The following is a 13,863-nucleotide window of genomic DNA, read 5'->3' as shown; positions in this document are numbered from 1 at the left end:
TCCCCTCCACCATCTTCCCTCCCTCTTATCTTGGCTCCTCCTGGATGACGGGTCATCCCTGCATCTTGTCCACTGCCCTGGGTCAGAGGCAGTGTCACAAGACAAAGCACATCCACAGCAAGGTCGCTTCATTAAATTGGCGACCCCCCTCTCCGTCCCCTCATACAGAGAAAAGGAGAAGACGGGGTGAAATCCCTTCGGGCTGCGTCAAATTTTTCTCACACTTATTACCTCACCCCCCATCACCCCACCCATTCCACCTCATGCATCACATCATCCATATACAATCATTCTTCATTCACCTGTCTTCTGTCCTCTTTCGTCCTTCCTCAACAGACATTCCCCTCTTCCCCATTTTATGCCTTTTTCATAGCATGAAATACAGTCATACTGGGTGTATGGGTATTTGTGAGTGCATATGGCCCTGGTAGTGAGAAAAGTAAGGTGAGAAGTTTCTTGCCAAAGGAACATAATTGTTTCTGGTATTATTATTTGGTGAGGAACAGTGTGGATTTAGGACGGGTAGAGGTTGTGTAGATCAGATCTTTGTGGTAAGACAGATATGTGAGAAAGCTATAGGAAAGGGGAAGGATGTTTTTTGGGCTTTCATGGATCTGGAAAAGGCTTATGATAGGGTAGACAGAAAGGCACTGTGGGAGGTTATGCAGATTTATGGGATAGGAGGAAAGCTTTTGGGAGCTGTCAAGAGTTTTTATGAGAGTAGTAGAGCATGTGTTAGGATTAGAAATGGAGAGAGTGAGTGGTTTGAAGTAAAGGTGGGACTTCGTCAAGGATGCGTTATGTTGCCCTGGCTGTTCAACTTATACATGGATGGGGTGGTGCGAGAGGTGAATGCTAGGGTAGTGAGTCAGGGATTGGAGATGGTTAAAGAAAATGGAGAAAAGTGGGAGGTGAGCCAGCTGTTGTTTGCGGACGACACTGCGCTTGTGGCAGGGTCAGAGGAGGGATTGAGGAAGCTGGTGGCAGAGTTTGGGAGAGTATGTGATAGAAGAAAGCTAAAGATAAATGTGGGTAAAAGTAAGGTGATGAGATGTAAAGGGTGAAAGTGGCAGTAGACTGGAAGTGAGCATTAAGGGAGAGCGACTGGAGGAAGTGGATAGTTTTAGATACTTGGGTGCAAGTGTAGCAGGAAAAGGTGGAGTGAAGGTGGAGGTAGAATGTAGATTGAGAGAAGCGAGTAAATGCCTTGGTGGTTTAAAGAGTGTAATGAGGAATAGACATTTGGGAATGGATGCGAAGAGGAGACTGTATGAAGGAGTGATTGTGCCAACAGCACTGTATGGGGCAGAAACGTGGAACATAAGAGAAGAAGAGAGAAGGAGTTTGAATGTGTTTGAGATGAGGTGTCTGAGAAGTATGGTGGGGTTACTAGGCTAGATAGAGTGAGAAATGAGGAGGTGAGGAGGAGAACAGGGTGAAAAAGGATTTGGGAGATAGGGTTGATGAAAGAATATTAGGATGGTTTGGACACATGGAAAGAATGAGTGAAGAAAGACTAGTAAAAGAGGTATGGAAGGCAGATGTGGAGGGAGTGAACATGAGGGGACGTCCTAGGATGAGGTGGATGGATGGGGTGAAGGGGCTTTGGGGAAGAGGGGAATGTCTGTTGAGGAAGGACGGGAGAGGACAGAAGACAGGGGTGAATGGAGAATGGTTGTATATGGATGATGTTGTGACTGCATGAGGAGAAATGGGCGGGGAAGTGGGGGGTGGGGTAGTATGTGTGAGTAAATTTTGACGCAGCCCAAAGGGATTTCTCCCCGTCCTCGCTTTATATGCAAAGGGGGACGGAGAGGGGGGGTCGCCGATTAAATGAAGCGGCCTCGCTGTGGATGTACTGTGTCTTGCGACACTGCTTCTGACCCAGGGCGGTGGGCAGGGTGCAGGGATGACCCGTCATCCAGGAGGTGCTCAGATGAGAGGAAGGGTGGGAGGGGTGTGGAGTGTATTTAGGGATGAAATGGGTGGGAGTGTTTTTATGCCTTTCCCTTTTTGGCTACCTCCCTTGGAAGGGGGAAAAAGCCTTGGTATATGTATGTATGTATTATTATTTTTTCATTTGACAACTTTAATGAACCTAGCTTTTGTGGCTGAGATACTCGAATAAAACCATTTCAAATGCTTAAGCATTCCCTTTCAATTTTACCAGCAGGCATGATAGTGAGTAACCAAAAAAATCTACATTGGCCGGGGGTCCAGGGGCAGAGGCCCGGTGGGGCTTAAGGGGGCTGTTCCGTTGATGTTGCTATCGATATAATTCGGCTAAAATAAAATATACCCCAGTCATCACCTTGCTATACGTACACGTGTGCACCACACCACACAATGCTACACAAAACGAATCACTTGTGGTCCAGCACAAAATAAACTGCTTACACACAGGTACAGCCAACATACGAATCGCGCAAGACTTCACATGAACCAAAAATTGTTCGACCACAATAAAAAAATTTTTTAACAGGATCCTTTATTACAATAAGGAATTAATGACAAAAAATCGAAATCATTGTCAGGAAAAGAAAAAAATCGGAATTCAGATTTAAATCAGAGCAATATCATGCCTGCTTACCTGATTTAGCATGCAATCCCAAATCACATCCTCTTCCTCATCGCAATATACGTGTGCCGTTCCAGCAATAGGGCACGGAGTATCAACTACCGCTCTTCCTTTTTTAACAACACTTCGAGCAACTGTAAGTGAACAAGATGATTGAATAGAAAAAAAAATAAATAAACAAAAATAATAATAATAATACATACATGCATATACCAAGGCTTTTTCCCCCTTACAAGGGAGGTAGCCAAAAAGGAAAAGGCATAAAATCATTCCCATCCATTCCATCCCTGAATACACTCCACACCCCTCCACCCTCCCTCTTATCTTAGCACCTCCTGGATGATGGAAATCATGAATGGGAGGTAACTGGGATAGGGCCTACAAGGAGCTCCTGCCACATAACCACTATTCAGAACAGGCACAAAGGATTGTGGTACTCCCCAAGGCAGACGTAGCTCCTCTTGCGGATCGGTGCCCCTTCTGAATCCTCTCTCCCATGAAAGGACAGAGTCCACCTGGCCAGACTGCGGTGCAGCCACCACCCAGCACTTCTTAGCTACCAGAAGAGGCTGGATGACTGCATTGTGAACAGCTGCCCAGGATGCAACACTTCACCCCATACCATACAACACATAATGGAAGACTGCATTATACACAATCATCCACGCAAACAACACAACATACACTCTATAAAGGATTTGTGGGAAAACCCAGTTTCAGCTGTAGCATTCCTTGGGGAGACGGGACTGCTCGGACAGACAGTCTAAGGAACGACAACAACAACAGGCACAAATCTCCTGATCCACAAGTTCTGTGGCCCTCTGACCACTTGTGAAAAGAGGAGCCTCTCAGTTGTTCTAGATACAAATGTTATAGACGACTGTTCCCCAACCCTGGGGTCGCGACCCAAAGTGGCATTGCCAAGCACTTTTCCTGGGGTCACGACCCCAAGTGGCATTGCCAGGCACTTTTCCTGGAGTCGCCAAGACATCTTGTATACTAATTTTTTGTTGTTGTAAAATTATATGAATTCAATACAATAACCATGACAATGTTAACTTTGTCTTTCATAACCATTACCTTTCTTACATGTATATTTATTATACTTTTTACAGTCAACAACTAATCATATATATAAACACATATACAAATAGATTAGTGGGGTCACAGTCATATCATGAGAACCATATTGGGGTCGCCTGAAAAAAGGTGAAGGAAATGCTGCTATAGACCCTGAGTGACATTAAAAGTGATAAAAACTGATCATTCTTTCAGATAAAAAAAAAAAAAAAAAAAAAAATCCTCTTCCAAATTTCAAAATATCTGAACAAAATTTTCCGTTATCTTCCGACTTTCTATTTCTCTATTCTTTCTGGGATCAACAGTAGATACCTGCACATCAAGCATCAGAGAGAACCATGTCTGTTGCACACTCCTAATGGGGGTTGACATTCAACCTCTGGATTAGACTCAAGACCTTTCTCTGTCAATTTCAATTGTATTTCCACTGCCTTTTCTCATAAAGATACTGGCAACTGACAACTACTCCCCTCCTGTTACTCTAAGCCAATGAAATTGCCCTAAAACAGACAGCAGTCCTTCTTCCCAGATCTGTGGGAGGACTCGAAGAACATTATCGCCCAGAGGAGCTGCAGATCCCTTTTCAGTAGAACTTTGAGGAACAATTATTATAAAAGTAACTCAAATCTCATGAATGAATTCTGAATAAACCAAACATGTAAGTCCCATCCAAAAACGAATATGCCAACTTTAAGAGTAAAACTATTACCATAAAAAACACAGTAAACTTTGAAAACGTATGTCTTAGTGCTGCCCCAACCAAACTAGTTTCAGAGGCAAAAATAAAGGCCACCTTATACATACATACATATATATATCTAGGGCTTTTCCCCCTTACAAGGGAGGTAGCGAAAGTCAAAAATCCACTACCAACCCATTTCATCCCCCCAAACTTACACTCCCATTCACCACCTCCCCTTCCCTCTTTTCTTGGCTCCTCCTAGATGACAGATCATCTCTGCATCTTGCCCACCATCCTGAGTCAGAAGCAATGCAGCAAGACAAAGCACATCCACAGCAAGGCCATTTCATTTAATCGGTGACACCCCCTTCTCTGTCCCCTCATGCAGAGAGAAAATGGGGAGAAACCATTTTCAACTGCATCAAAATATTCTCCACCCATTCTCTTCCATGCATCACATCATCCATACACAACCATTCTCCATTTACCCATATCTTCTGTCTTCTCCCTTCCTTCCTCAACAGACATTCACCTCTTTCCCAATGCCCATTTTACCCCATTCATCCATCTCATTCTTGGTTGCCCCCTCATCTTCACTCCCCCATCTCTGCCTTCCACACCTCTTTTACTTATATTTCTTCACACATTCTTTCCATGTATCCAAACCATCCCAATACTCTTTCATCACCCCTATCTCCCAACTCCCTTTCCACCCCCCCAACTCTCCTCCTCCTTCCTCACTCTATCCAGCCTAGTAACACTGACCATTCTTCTCAGGTATTTCATCTCAAAACACATTTTAACTCTTCCTCTCTTATGTTCCACATTTCTGCCCCATATAGAGCTGTCAGCACAATCATTTATTCATACAATCTCCTCTTAGCATCCATTCCAAACTGTCTATTTCTCGTTATACTTTTTAAACCCCCAAGACATTTACTTGCTCCTCCCAATCTACATTCTACCTCCACCTCTACTCCTCCCTTTCCCACCACATTCGCCCAAAGTATCCAAAGCCATCCACTTCCTCCAGACTCTCTCCTTTAATATTTGATTCCAATTTGCCGTCATCCTTTCTCTTGTACATCTTATCATTATACTTTTATCCAAATTTATCTTCAACTTCCTTCTTTTACACACCTTACCATGCTCTGTTACTAACTTACTCTGACCCTGCTACGAGTGCAGTATTGTCAGCAAACAACAATTGGCTTGTCTCCCACTTTTCTCCATTTTCTTTAACCATCGCCAATCCCTGGCCCACTACCCGTGTGTTTACCTCTAGCACCACCCCATCCATCTATAAATTGAGCAGCCATGGTGACATGACATATCTCTGGCAAAGCTACACCTTTACCTCAAACCACTCACTCTCCCCATTTCCCACTCTAATGGGCTTTACTACTCTTGTAAAAACTTCTGACTGCTCTTAACAGCTTTCCTTCTATCCCATATATCTGCAATACCTCCCACAGTGCCTTCCTGTCTATCCAACCATAAACCTTTTCCAAATCCATAAAGGCCTAGAAAACATCCTTACCTTTTACTAAAGCTTTCCCACAAATGTCTTACCACAAAAATCTGTGCCACACAACACCTTCCTGTCCTAAACCCACATTGCTCCTCTCCAATTACTCCCTGTTCCTCTCCTAATCCTCTAAATCAAAACTATAAACCTCCTCAACTACACATAACAAAATGATCCCTCTGAAACTACAATACCCACATTTGTCCCCTTTTCCCTTGTAAAGTGGAACTATACAGCCCTCCAGCACTCTACCCTCTGTTAGCCAAACATTAAACCTCACCAGCCAGTCCACCATCACTGTACCTCCATTTTTTAGACACTCCACATGACACCCATCTAACCCAGGTGCCTTACCTGCCCTCATTTTAATAACAGCTTTCACCTCAGTTTTCCTTATTTCTCCATTTTCCTCATCCATCACTGTCATTTTCTTAACGCTTCCCACTACAACTGCCTTTCTCTCCCTATCCTCCTTCACATTTACTAACTCCCAAAAAACTTAGGATTCTAGCTGGAAAATTCCCAGACCCTCTTATGCCTTGGGGCTAGAGAGTAGGATGCCTAGTCCTATCCCCATCCCATTTGTGTCACCTTTTAAGTCTCAAGTGGGAAGACTTGGTGGCAGTATTCTTTCTCCCCTACTACATGGTTCAGCAAAAAAAAGAATTGCATATTCAGAGAAGTGGTACTGGACAGTATTAAGAGTGGAGGTTAGCATAAAGGAGGTACAGTCACAGTATAAATTAGCATCATTTCTCTATGAGTAGAGATTTCCTCTATCATAGACAAAACAGTGTGTGGCTGTAGGTGCGCCCCATATAGACCCTAAAGTATCAGCTGCATGCTACCGAGCAGATTTTAACCTCACAATAACATGCAGCTAATACCCCAGACAGGATACCTAATGTTGCAAAATGATTGAAATATTCAATCCCTTAGATGTCTAGTGTACACACACATGCATTAGCTATAGCACGTCAGATCAAGACCTCTGCAGAATCTCCCACAGGACCACCTATTGTGTTGGACCTCACCCATGGTCTTTTGGCTGAACATGAAAAGACACCTACATCATCCACTCCCAACTACAAGTTATCATACGACATTTAATTTTTACTATGTGCTCTATTGCTTATATATAAAAACTTTGCATGAATACCGAGTGTCCACACTCAGTTCATGTGTTGTACTTTGCAGAAGTAAATTAAGCAATAGATAGTAGAAAAATTGTACATGACATTTTTATTTGGCAACACTCACCATTTGAATTTGTATGTAAAATAGTACCACTCACAACTGCCAGTGTTTTCCTCATATACTGATTTGAAATACTAGTCAAGTTTTAGAGAGATTAAAGAGAACAAACCACAACTTCGTTTGTCTCAACACCTCTGAACCAAATGTAGAAAAAGAAAAAAAAAAAAAATCTACACTCATAAAAGCAAAAATTGTTTTTATAAATCATCCAACCCTTTCCCATCACTAGCTTATTACATCATTTGTCTTCAATTTTCTATCCCTACCTGCATTGGAAGTACTAATTTTGGAATTTGCCTTCTTCCCTTCATTCTCCTTTCCCTTTCCACGCGATGTCGAGGCACTCTTGTCTGCATCAGCATCTACATCTTCAGTTTGGTTCTTTGAAGTTGCAGGTTCCTTCTTTGGAGCTTTTTTTCTCCCTCTCTTTTGTGTGCTATTTGTACTTTTTACATCTTCATTCTCTGTTTTCTTTACTTTCCGTTGTCCTCTCCTCTTTGGAACTGGTTCACCATCTTCTAGATCCTCAGTGGGAGCTACTACTGGTTTATTGGCTGCCTTCCTCTTTTGCACCGCCGATGTAGTACTCCCCTCAGCTTCCTGCTTCTTTGCATTTCCTGAAAAAAACAAGTCGTGTATAGATTATCTCAATATTTAAGCACCAGAAAGGAATAGACTATAAAACACAATGTAATCCTCTTTAATCTAATACAAGTTAATCATCTGCAATGAGACCAGGCACCAAAAAGGACCAGACTACAAGACACATGGTAATCCTCTTTATTGAAATACAAAAGTTGATTAACTGTTAATAAGAACAGACAAGGGACAAGCACACCTTTCTTAAACCTCATCACAACCTTGAATCAATGAGAAATGGACCTCTACACCAAATGAACCTATAAATTACGTCAGATTAAAGCAACTCAATGATCAAGGCAAGTGGTCAATTGTACATGGTTGCTACAAACCTCCACAATAGACTACCCTTCATTATTCAAGCCATCCTCAGTGTTTAACCTCTTTGGTGTGATGATGCCTACATAGGCATCATGGGGTGTAAATGGGTACATGAGGATGCCGGCATCAGCATCTTGATTATATATTTTTAAGTTGTACACGAGTTACCCCCAGATTCTGTGAACTAGTTTGATCACGTTTTCTGTGTTTATCATTACTCAGAGTAAAAGAGAACGAGTAATACAGTAGTGACTTTATATTTTATAACAAGAGTAGTGTGATGCATCGTACATATGGCAGCCGATACAGTGCGCAAGAATTTGAGTCTTACTGAAGTGGTTAAGTTATTACAGGGAACCCATAAAACTGATATGAGAATAGATCAGAAATTGAAATAACCCAACCTAAGACCATCAGCAAACTCATAGCTAGATTTTTTTAGAAAAAGACAGGACCCAACAAATCTAACTTCTTTCCTGTATATTACAGTTTGGTACATTAGATAAAATACTGGCAGGTGACCTAAATGTACATCATCCAGTATGGCTTCATACACAAAGGATTACAAAGGTGGAGCATGCCGACAGGAAAACTTTTGGTCCATATCTAGGTCGGATGCAACAGGGCCAAAAGTGGAGAATTAATTTCAATACCAGCAAACACAAAATATTAGAAATGGGCGATAGTACAAAAAGACCATTCGTGGAATATTACTTGGGATTTAACTCAGTTACAAAGGCAAAGGAAGCTTGCTGGCAGATCGGGTTAGGGCGTCATTACTTGCGGCGAAGGTCAAGGGGATGGCGGTTCAAATTCTGACACCAGCGAAGTTGAACCAAGGGCATGATTAATTAAATTCCATGCTACAAAGTCCTCTGTGAGGGGCACTATCCTAGCATTCCGATTGGGGGGAGTTTATGATGTTAAGCCATATCATATCACAAAGGCAAAGGAGGAGAAAGGTCTGGGAGCATTGATAAAAGATTTGTTGCCTGACAAGAGCTATCAATGAGATTGTAGAAGACATGGATTGATGCAGTCATACTTCTTTTTTCTTCTATTGTGGAACTACACATACACTCCAGCAATCCAACTGATACACTTCCTCCCCACAAACAGATAACAAACAATTTCACCAGCCATTCCACTATTTCCGCTTCTTTCATCAGACATTCCACGTGGCACTAACCCAATCCAGGCGTCTTATTAATTTCATGCCAATGTGGTATTGGTCAAGTTTGATGTTTCTCATTTCTCATCAGAACATTAGACTTACACCTTTAACAAGATTTTTCATTGGCATAAGTAATTGTCACAGATTACTATTTTTATCATTAAACTAATATCTGCATTTTTTTTCATCTCGACATATATTATTCCTTGTACAATATATTGTCTCAGTCAGTCTTAGCTTTATCCTAACATTTTCCAAATTTCTTGGTAACTTTTTTCAATGGTAAAAAGTTACAATGGAACTGTATCTTCCTGCACTGCTTCTAACCCTGGGCAGTGGTTGGGATACAGGGATGGCATGTCATCCATGAGGAGCTAAGATGAAAGGAAGGAAAGGGTGGTGGATGGGAATGGAATGGGTGGAAGTGGATATATGCCTTCTGACTCCCTGATAATGAAGTTAACGTGTAACCTACCAAACCAGAGGCAATTTCCTACCAATATTCAGAGATATGATAAACATATAGGTGTAAATATGATATGGACAGCAAACTAGCTCATGTTTCTGATCCACCCATACTTCAAGCGACACCTACAAATGTACAAGGCTCTATAATCAACATAATGCCAGCCTCATAAAGAAAGTGCCCAAGTCATTTGTCCAACTTTTCAGGAAATCCAAATCGGAAAGAAAAAAATTATTTTATAAATGTGCGTAATGTTCCTCCTAACGTATTTTTAACCTACTCAGACACTAAATAAAACATTGGGAATTGTACCACAAGGAGCAATGAAAAATTGATTTAGAAAAAAAAAAAAAAAAAAAAGACTTAGGCAATTTCTTTACGAGGGTGACGATACAGTGAAAACCGAGGTCAAAATCACCATGATGAAAGTAGAGGAGGGCCATTTGACGAAAATACAAGACAAGTTTAAAATCACCAAGAAGGAAATGGCATCTTGAATAAAGGTACACTCATCTGGGCCAAATTTTGACTAATATATAACATAAGGCCAAAACTAAATTTTTTTTATCAATGTTTGGAGTAACATGGGTCTGATTGAGGTGTTTTTGGAGTTAAGAAAACAAACAGCCAAATAACAGTTACTGATAAGGAGAGTGCCAATGAATTTAATCAGGCATTACATGGAGCTTTTGTGAGAGATCACCAATATTTACCCGTGTTCAGTTTAGGGTATAATGGCCCAATAATTAATGTAAAAACCTCTCAATAAAAAATGATGATACCTTGAAACACCTTGATGCAAATAAGGCAACGGGACCCGATGGAATACATCCTAAATTGTTTTAAAGGAATGCCACAATGAGTTGACTTCACTACTGACCCTCCTGATCAAATTCTTTACATACAAGAGTTCCAACACTGAAGTGCCAAAGTATGTACTATCTTTAAGAAAGGAGACAAGCTTTATCTATTCAATTACTGTCCTGTTGCTCTAACCTGTGTATTTACCTAGTTGTATTATACGGGAAGGGAGCTATGCTCGTGGTGACCCATCTTTGTATCTCTCAGCATCAAGTTTTTTCTTAAAATCTTGAATAGTGTCTGCACACACTGTTTCTTTGTCTTGCAAATTGTGATATCTTATTTTGGGAAGTGCTAGCAAAACAACTAGAAGATCACCAGTTAATTATAGACATTCAGTATGAATTTAGACAGGAGCATGGTAACTAACTTGCTAACATATATGGAGACACTGCTGAAACTTATAATCGGGTACCAGTTGATACTAACTTGATTGCAAAAAGGCATTTGACAATGTCCCTCACACTTGATTATTGATAAAGCTCAAAGTCCATGGAGGCAAAGGCACCTTGAATTGGATCAGGGGAATACAGTCTGAGAAACATGCAGTTACTTCTGGAGTACTGCAAGGATCCATGTTAGGACCAGTTTTGTTCCTGGTCTTTGTATATGATCTGGTAAAGAACTCAAATGCCCTACTCTTCTTTTTGTTGTTGATGCTATGATTTTTGAGGCAATAAAATCTGATGACAATAATCAAGCCAGGCAAAGAGATCTCAACAGGTTAAAAAGAGTGGAGCTGGATATGGTTACTAGGATTCAATGCTGAGAAATGTGGGATGATGCACGTGGGACACAGAAACTCTGAATTTCAATGTGAACTACAGTACTACAACTCATTAACGGACTGAAAGGGGGTAACGCTGTTCGTTGATGTGAATAATCCGTTGATTTGGAGTGGTTTTTGGGTGGCATAGTTACTGCACGCACTAAACAGCACCAAAAACACCGCAAACACAGCTAATTAACGTCCGTTAATGAGAGGTCTCACTGTACATGGAGACAAATATGAAATCATACGTGGGCAAAGATTTGGGAGTTTTTGTCTTGTTGAACCTTAACCCATTCAACTCCGATGACAAGATGTCTTGTCATTTGGTCAAATAAAACAAAAAATCATAATAAAACAACAAAATGTTTGATGATCAAACAGCACCAGAAAAATATGACGTCGTCAGTCCTCCTCGAGGAGGACTGATGACGTCATATTTTTCTGGTGCTGTTTGATCATCAAACATTTTGTTGTTTTATTATGATTTTTTGTTTTATTTGACCAAATGACAAGACATCTTGTCATCGGAGTTGAATGGGTTAAATCAGTGCAGCATATTGCTACATCAGAGGCAAAAGGCAACAAGATCGCTGGCCTTGTTAGGACTCAATTTTCATACATGGACATTGTGATGTGTAAGACACTACTGTTCTTTAGTCAGGCTGCACCTGGTACATATTGTGTTGGTCCCCATGTTAAAGAAAAGACATTGAAATTGGAGAAAGTTCAAAGGTTATTGACAAAATTACTTCCAGATCTAAGAGATCTTAACTATAGGGACTAGTGTGCAAGAACTGGACTTACAATAGAAGAAGAAGAAGAAGAAGAAGAAAAAGAAGAAGGAGAAGGAGGAGAAGAAGGAGAAGGAGAAGAAGGAGGAGAAGGAGGAGAAGGAGGAGAAGAAGGAGAAGGAGAAGGAGAAGGAGAAGAAGGAGAAGGAGAAGGAGGAGAAGGAGAAGAAGAAGAAGAAGAAGAAGAAGAAGAAGAAGAAGAAGAAGAAGAAGAAGAAGAAGAAGAAGAAGAAGAAGAAGAAGAAGAAGAAGAAGAAGAAGAAGAAGAAGAAGGAGGAGGAGGAGGAGGAGGAGGAGGAAGAGGCAGAGAGAGATTTTATTGAAACATAAAATCCTGAAAGGTATGGAGAACATTGACTCGAAGTGTCTTCTTTGAGCACAATGTAAGCAGTACAAGATCTAACACATGGAAGTTAATACAAGGGCATTTAGTTAGAGGAAATTCATTTAGTGTAAATATTGTGAATTTATGGAATACCCTTCCCGAGGATGTAGTCACCACCCTATCACTGAATTTAAGCCAAGACTCAATACATGGCCCTGGGCAACTGAGCAGTCAGCACATAACAGTTATTGTGAAAATAAACGTGCCATTAAGGAAATATCATACCCATGTACTAAAGAAACATGATTATTAGAGATAGAAAGTTAAATTGTACATAATCATATGAACTGGTGAAATTTATTTAACTATTAATACCCAAAATGTCTCAACCTCACCCCCTCAAAAAAGGTAAATTCTCTACCATAATATTATTTCATTATTGTTGCCAACAGGCTTTAACATGTTATTCATATATGCAACACCCTTTCCCTATGGAAAAGGTTAAGAGTTTACAAACTTAATATCAAAATATGTGCAATTTGTTTATGATCAGTGATTTGGAACATTATGGGCTGAAATTGATTTCCAGAGGTTTATCGATAAATTAAATTGTTCCAACATGACATGTTTCTGAGATATACAGGTCTGTGGCAATGTAATGTTCAATTATATGTGAATTGGTCATCATCCTGTCACGACTCACGGATTTTGTCAAAGTTTCTTTAAGTGGCAAAGGTCTTCTTTCATGAGTTATCTTCTATGTTTTCCCTAGCTTGTTTTAAGAGTCCCACTATTTGACCGTGCTGTAGGATGGTCAGTCCTGCCCAGTAAGCAATATTATCAATTTTCCCAAAACTGATACCCTATTTCAGTACTCTATATCCGAAAAAACATGTATTTGTCTTGGGACTTTATGCATTCGTTGGTTGAACTTTCAGTGAATAAATCTGAAATTAGCTCGTGTCCTGCTGGACCACGTTCACCCATGTAATGTCCTCAATTTTTGGCTCCAATATCTGATGACGACAACACTGCTGGTTAGATTTGTACATATTTTGTTTATTTAGAATTGGTAAATACACACAATATGCGTACAGTATCTGAAACTGACAAATAAACAGTAAGATATATTCCTGGAATGTTGGTTTCTGACTGTGTGTGATGAATAAATAATGAAGAATACTCGTGATAAATAGTCATTCAACAATCAATCTCACTGAAAATTACTTACCTCTAGTTTTCGCCATACTTTCTCTTAGGCTTGTTGAAATCAACTGCAGGTTTTACAGGCAGAATGCAGAGCTACAACATTCACGCAACAGTTTCCAATGTAAACAATTCTTGCGTCAGGTTCGGCAAGACGTATTTGTACCCGCCTCTAAACTTTGA

The 13,863-nt window shown here is 40.5% G+C and overlaps 1 protein-coding gene across 1 annotated transcript in view; it reads right to left on the bottom strand.

Moving 5' to 3' along the window:
- The window catches only part of LOC143020729 (poly [ADP-ribose] polymerase 2-like), a 33,359-nt gene extending 19,496 nt beyond the window's left edge, over nucleotides 1-13,863 (bottom strand). Inside the window, exons 1-3 of the mRNA XM_076177429.1 lie at nucleotides 13,706-13,863; nucleotides 7,392-7,742; nucleotides 2,591-2,712 (exon numbers count right to left, since the gene is read on the bottom strand). Of these exons, the coding sequence (XP_076033544.1) occupies nucleotides 2,591-2,712; nucleotides 7,392-7,742; nucleotides 13,706-13,721 (489 nt within the window). The 5' untranslated portion in view covers nucleotides 13,722-13,863. The remainder of the gene's footprint in view (nucleotides 1-2,590; nucleotides 2,713-7,391; nucleotides 7,743-13,705) is intronic.

The sequence above is a fragment of the Oratosquilla oratoria genome, chromosome 40, assembly GCF_046742065.1.
Source record: "Oratosquilla oratoria isolate Oo_2021 chromosome 40, ASM4674206v1, whole genome shotgun sequence".
Taxonomy (NCBI): Eukaryota; Metazoa; Arthropoda; class Malacostraca; order Stomatopoda; family Squillidae; genus Oratosquilla; species Oratosquilla oratoria.
This window is presented reverse-complemented; position numbering and strand designations above follow the sequence as displayed.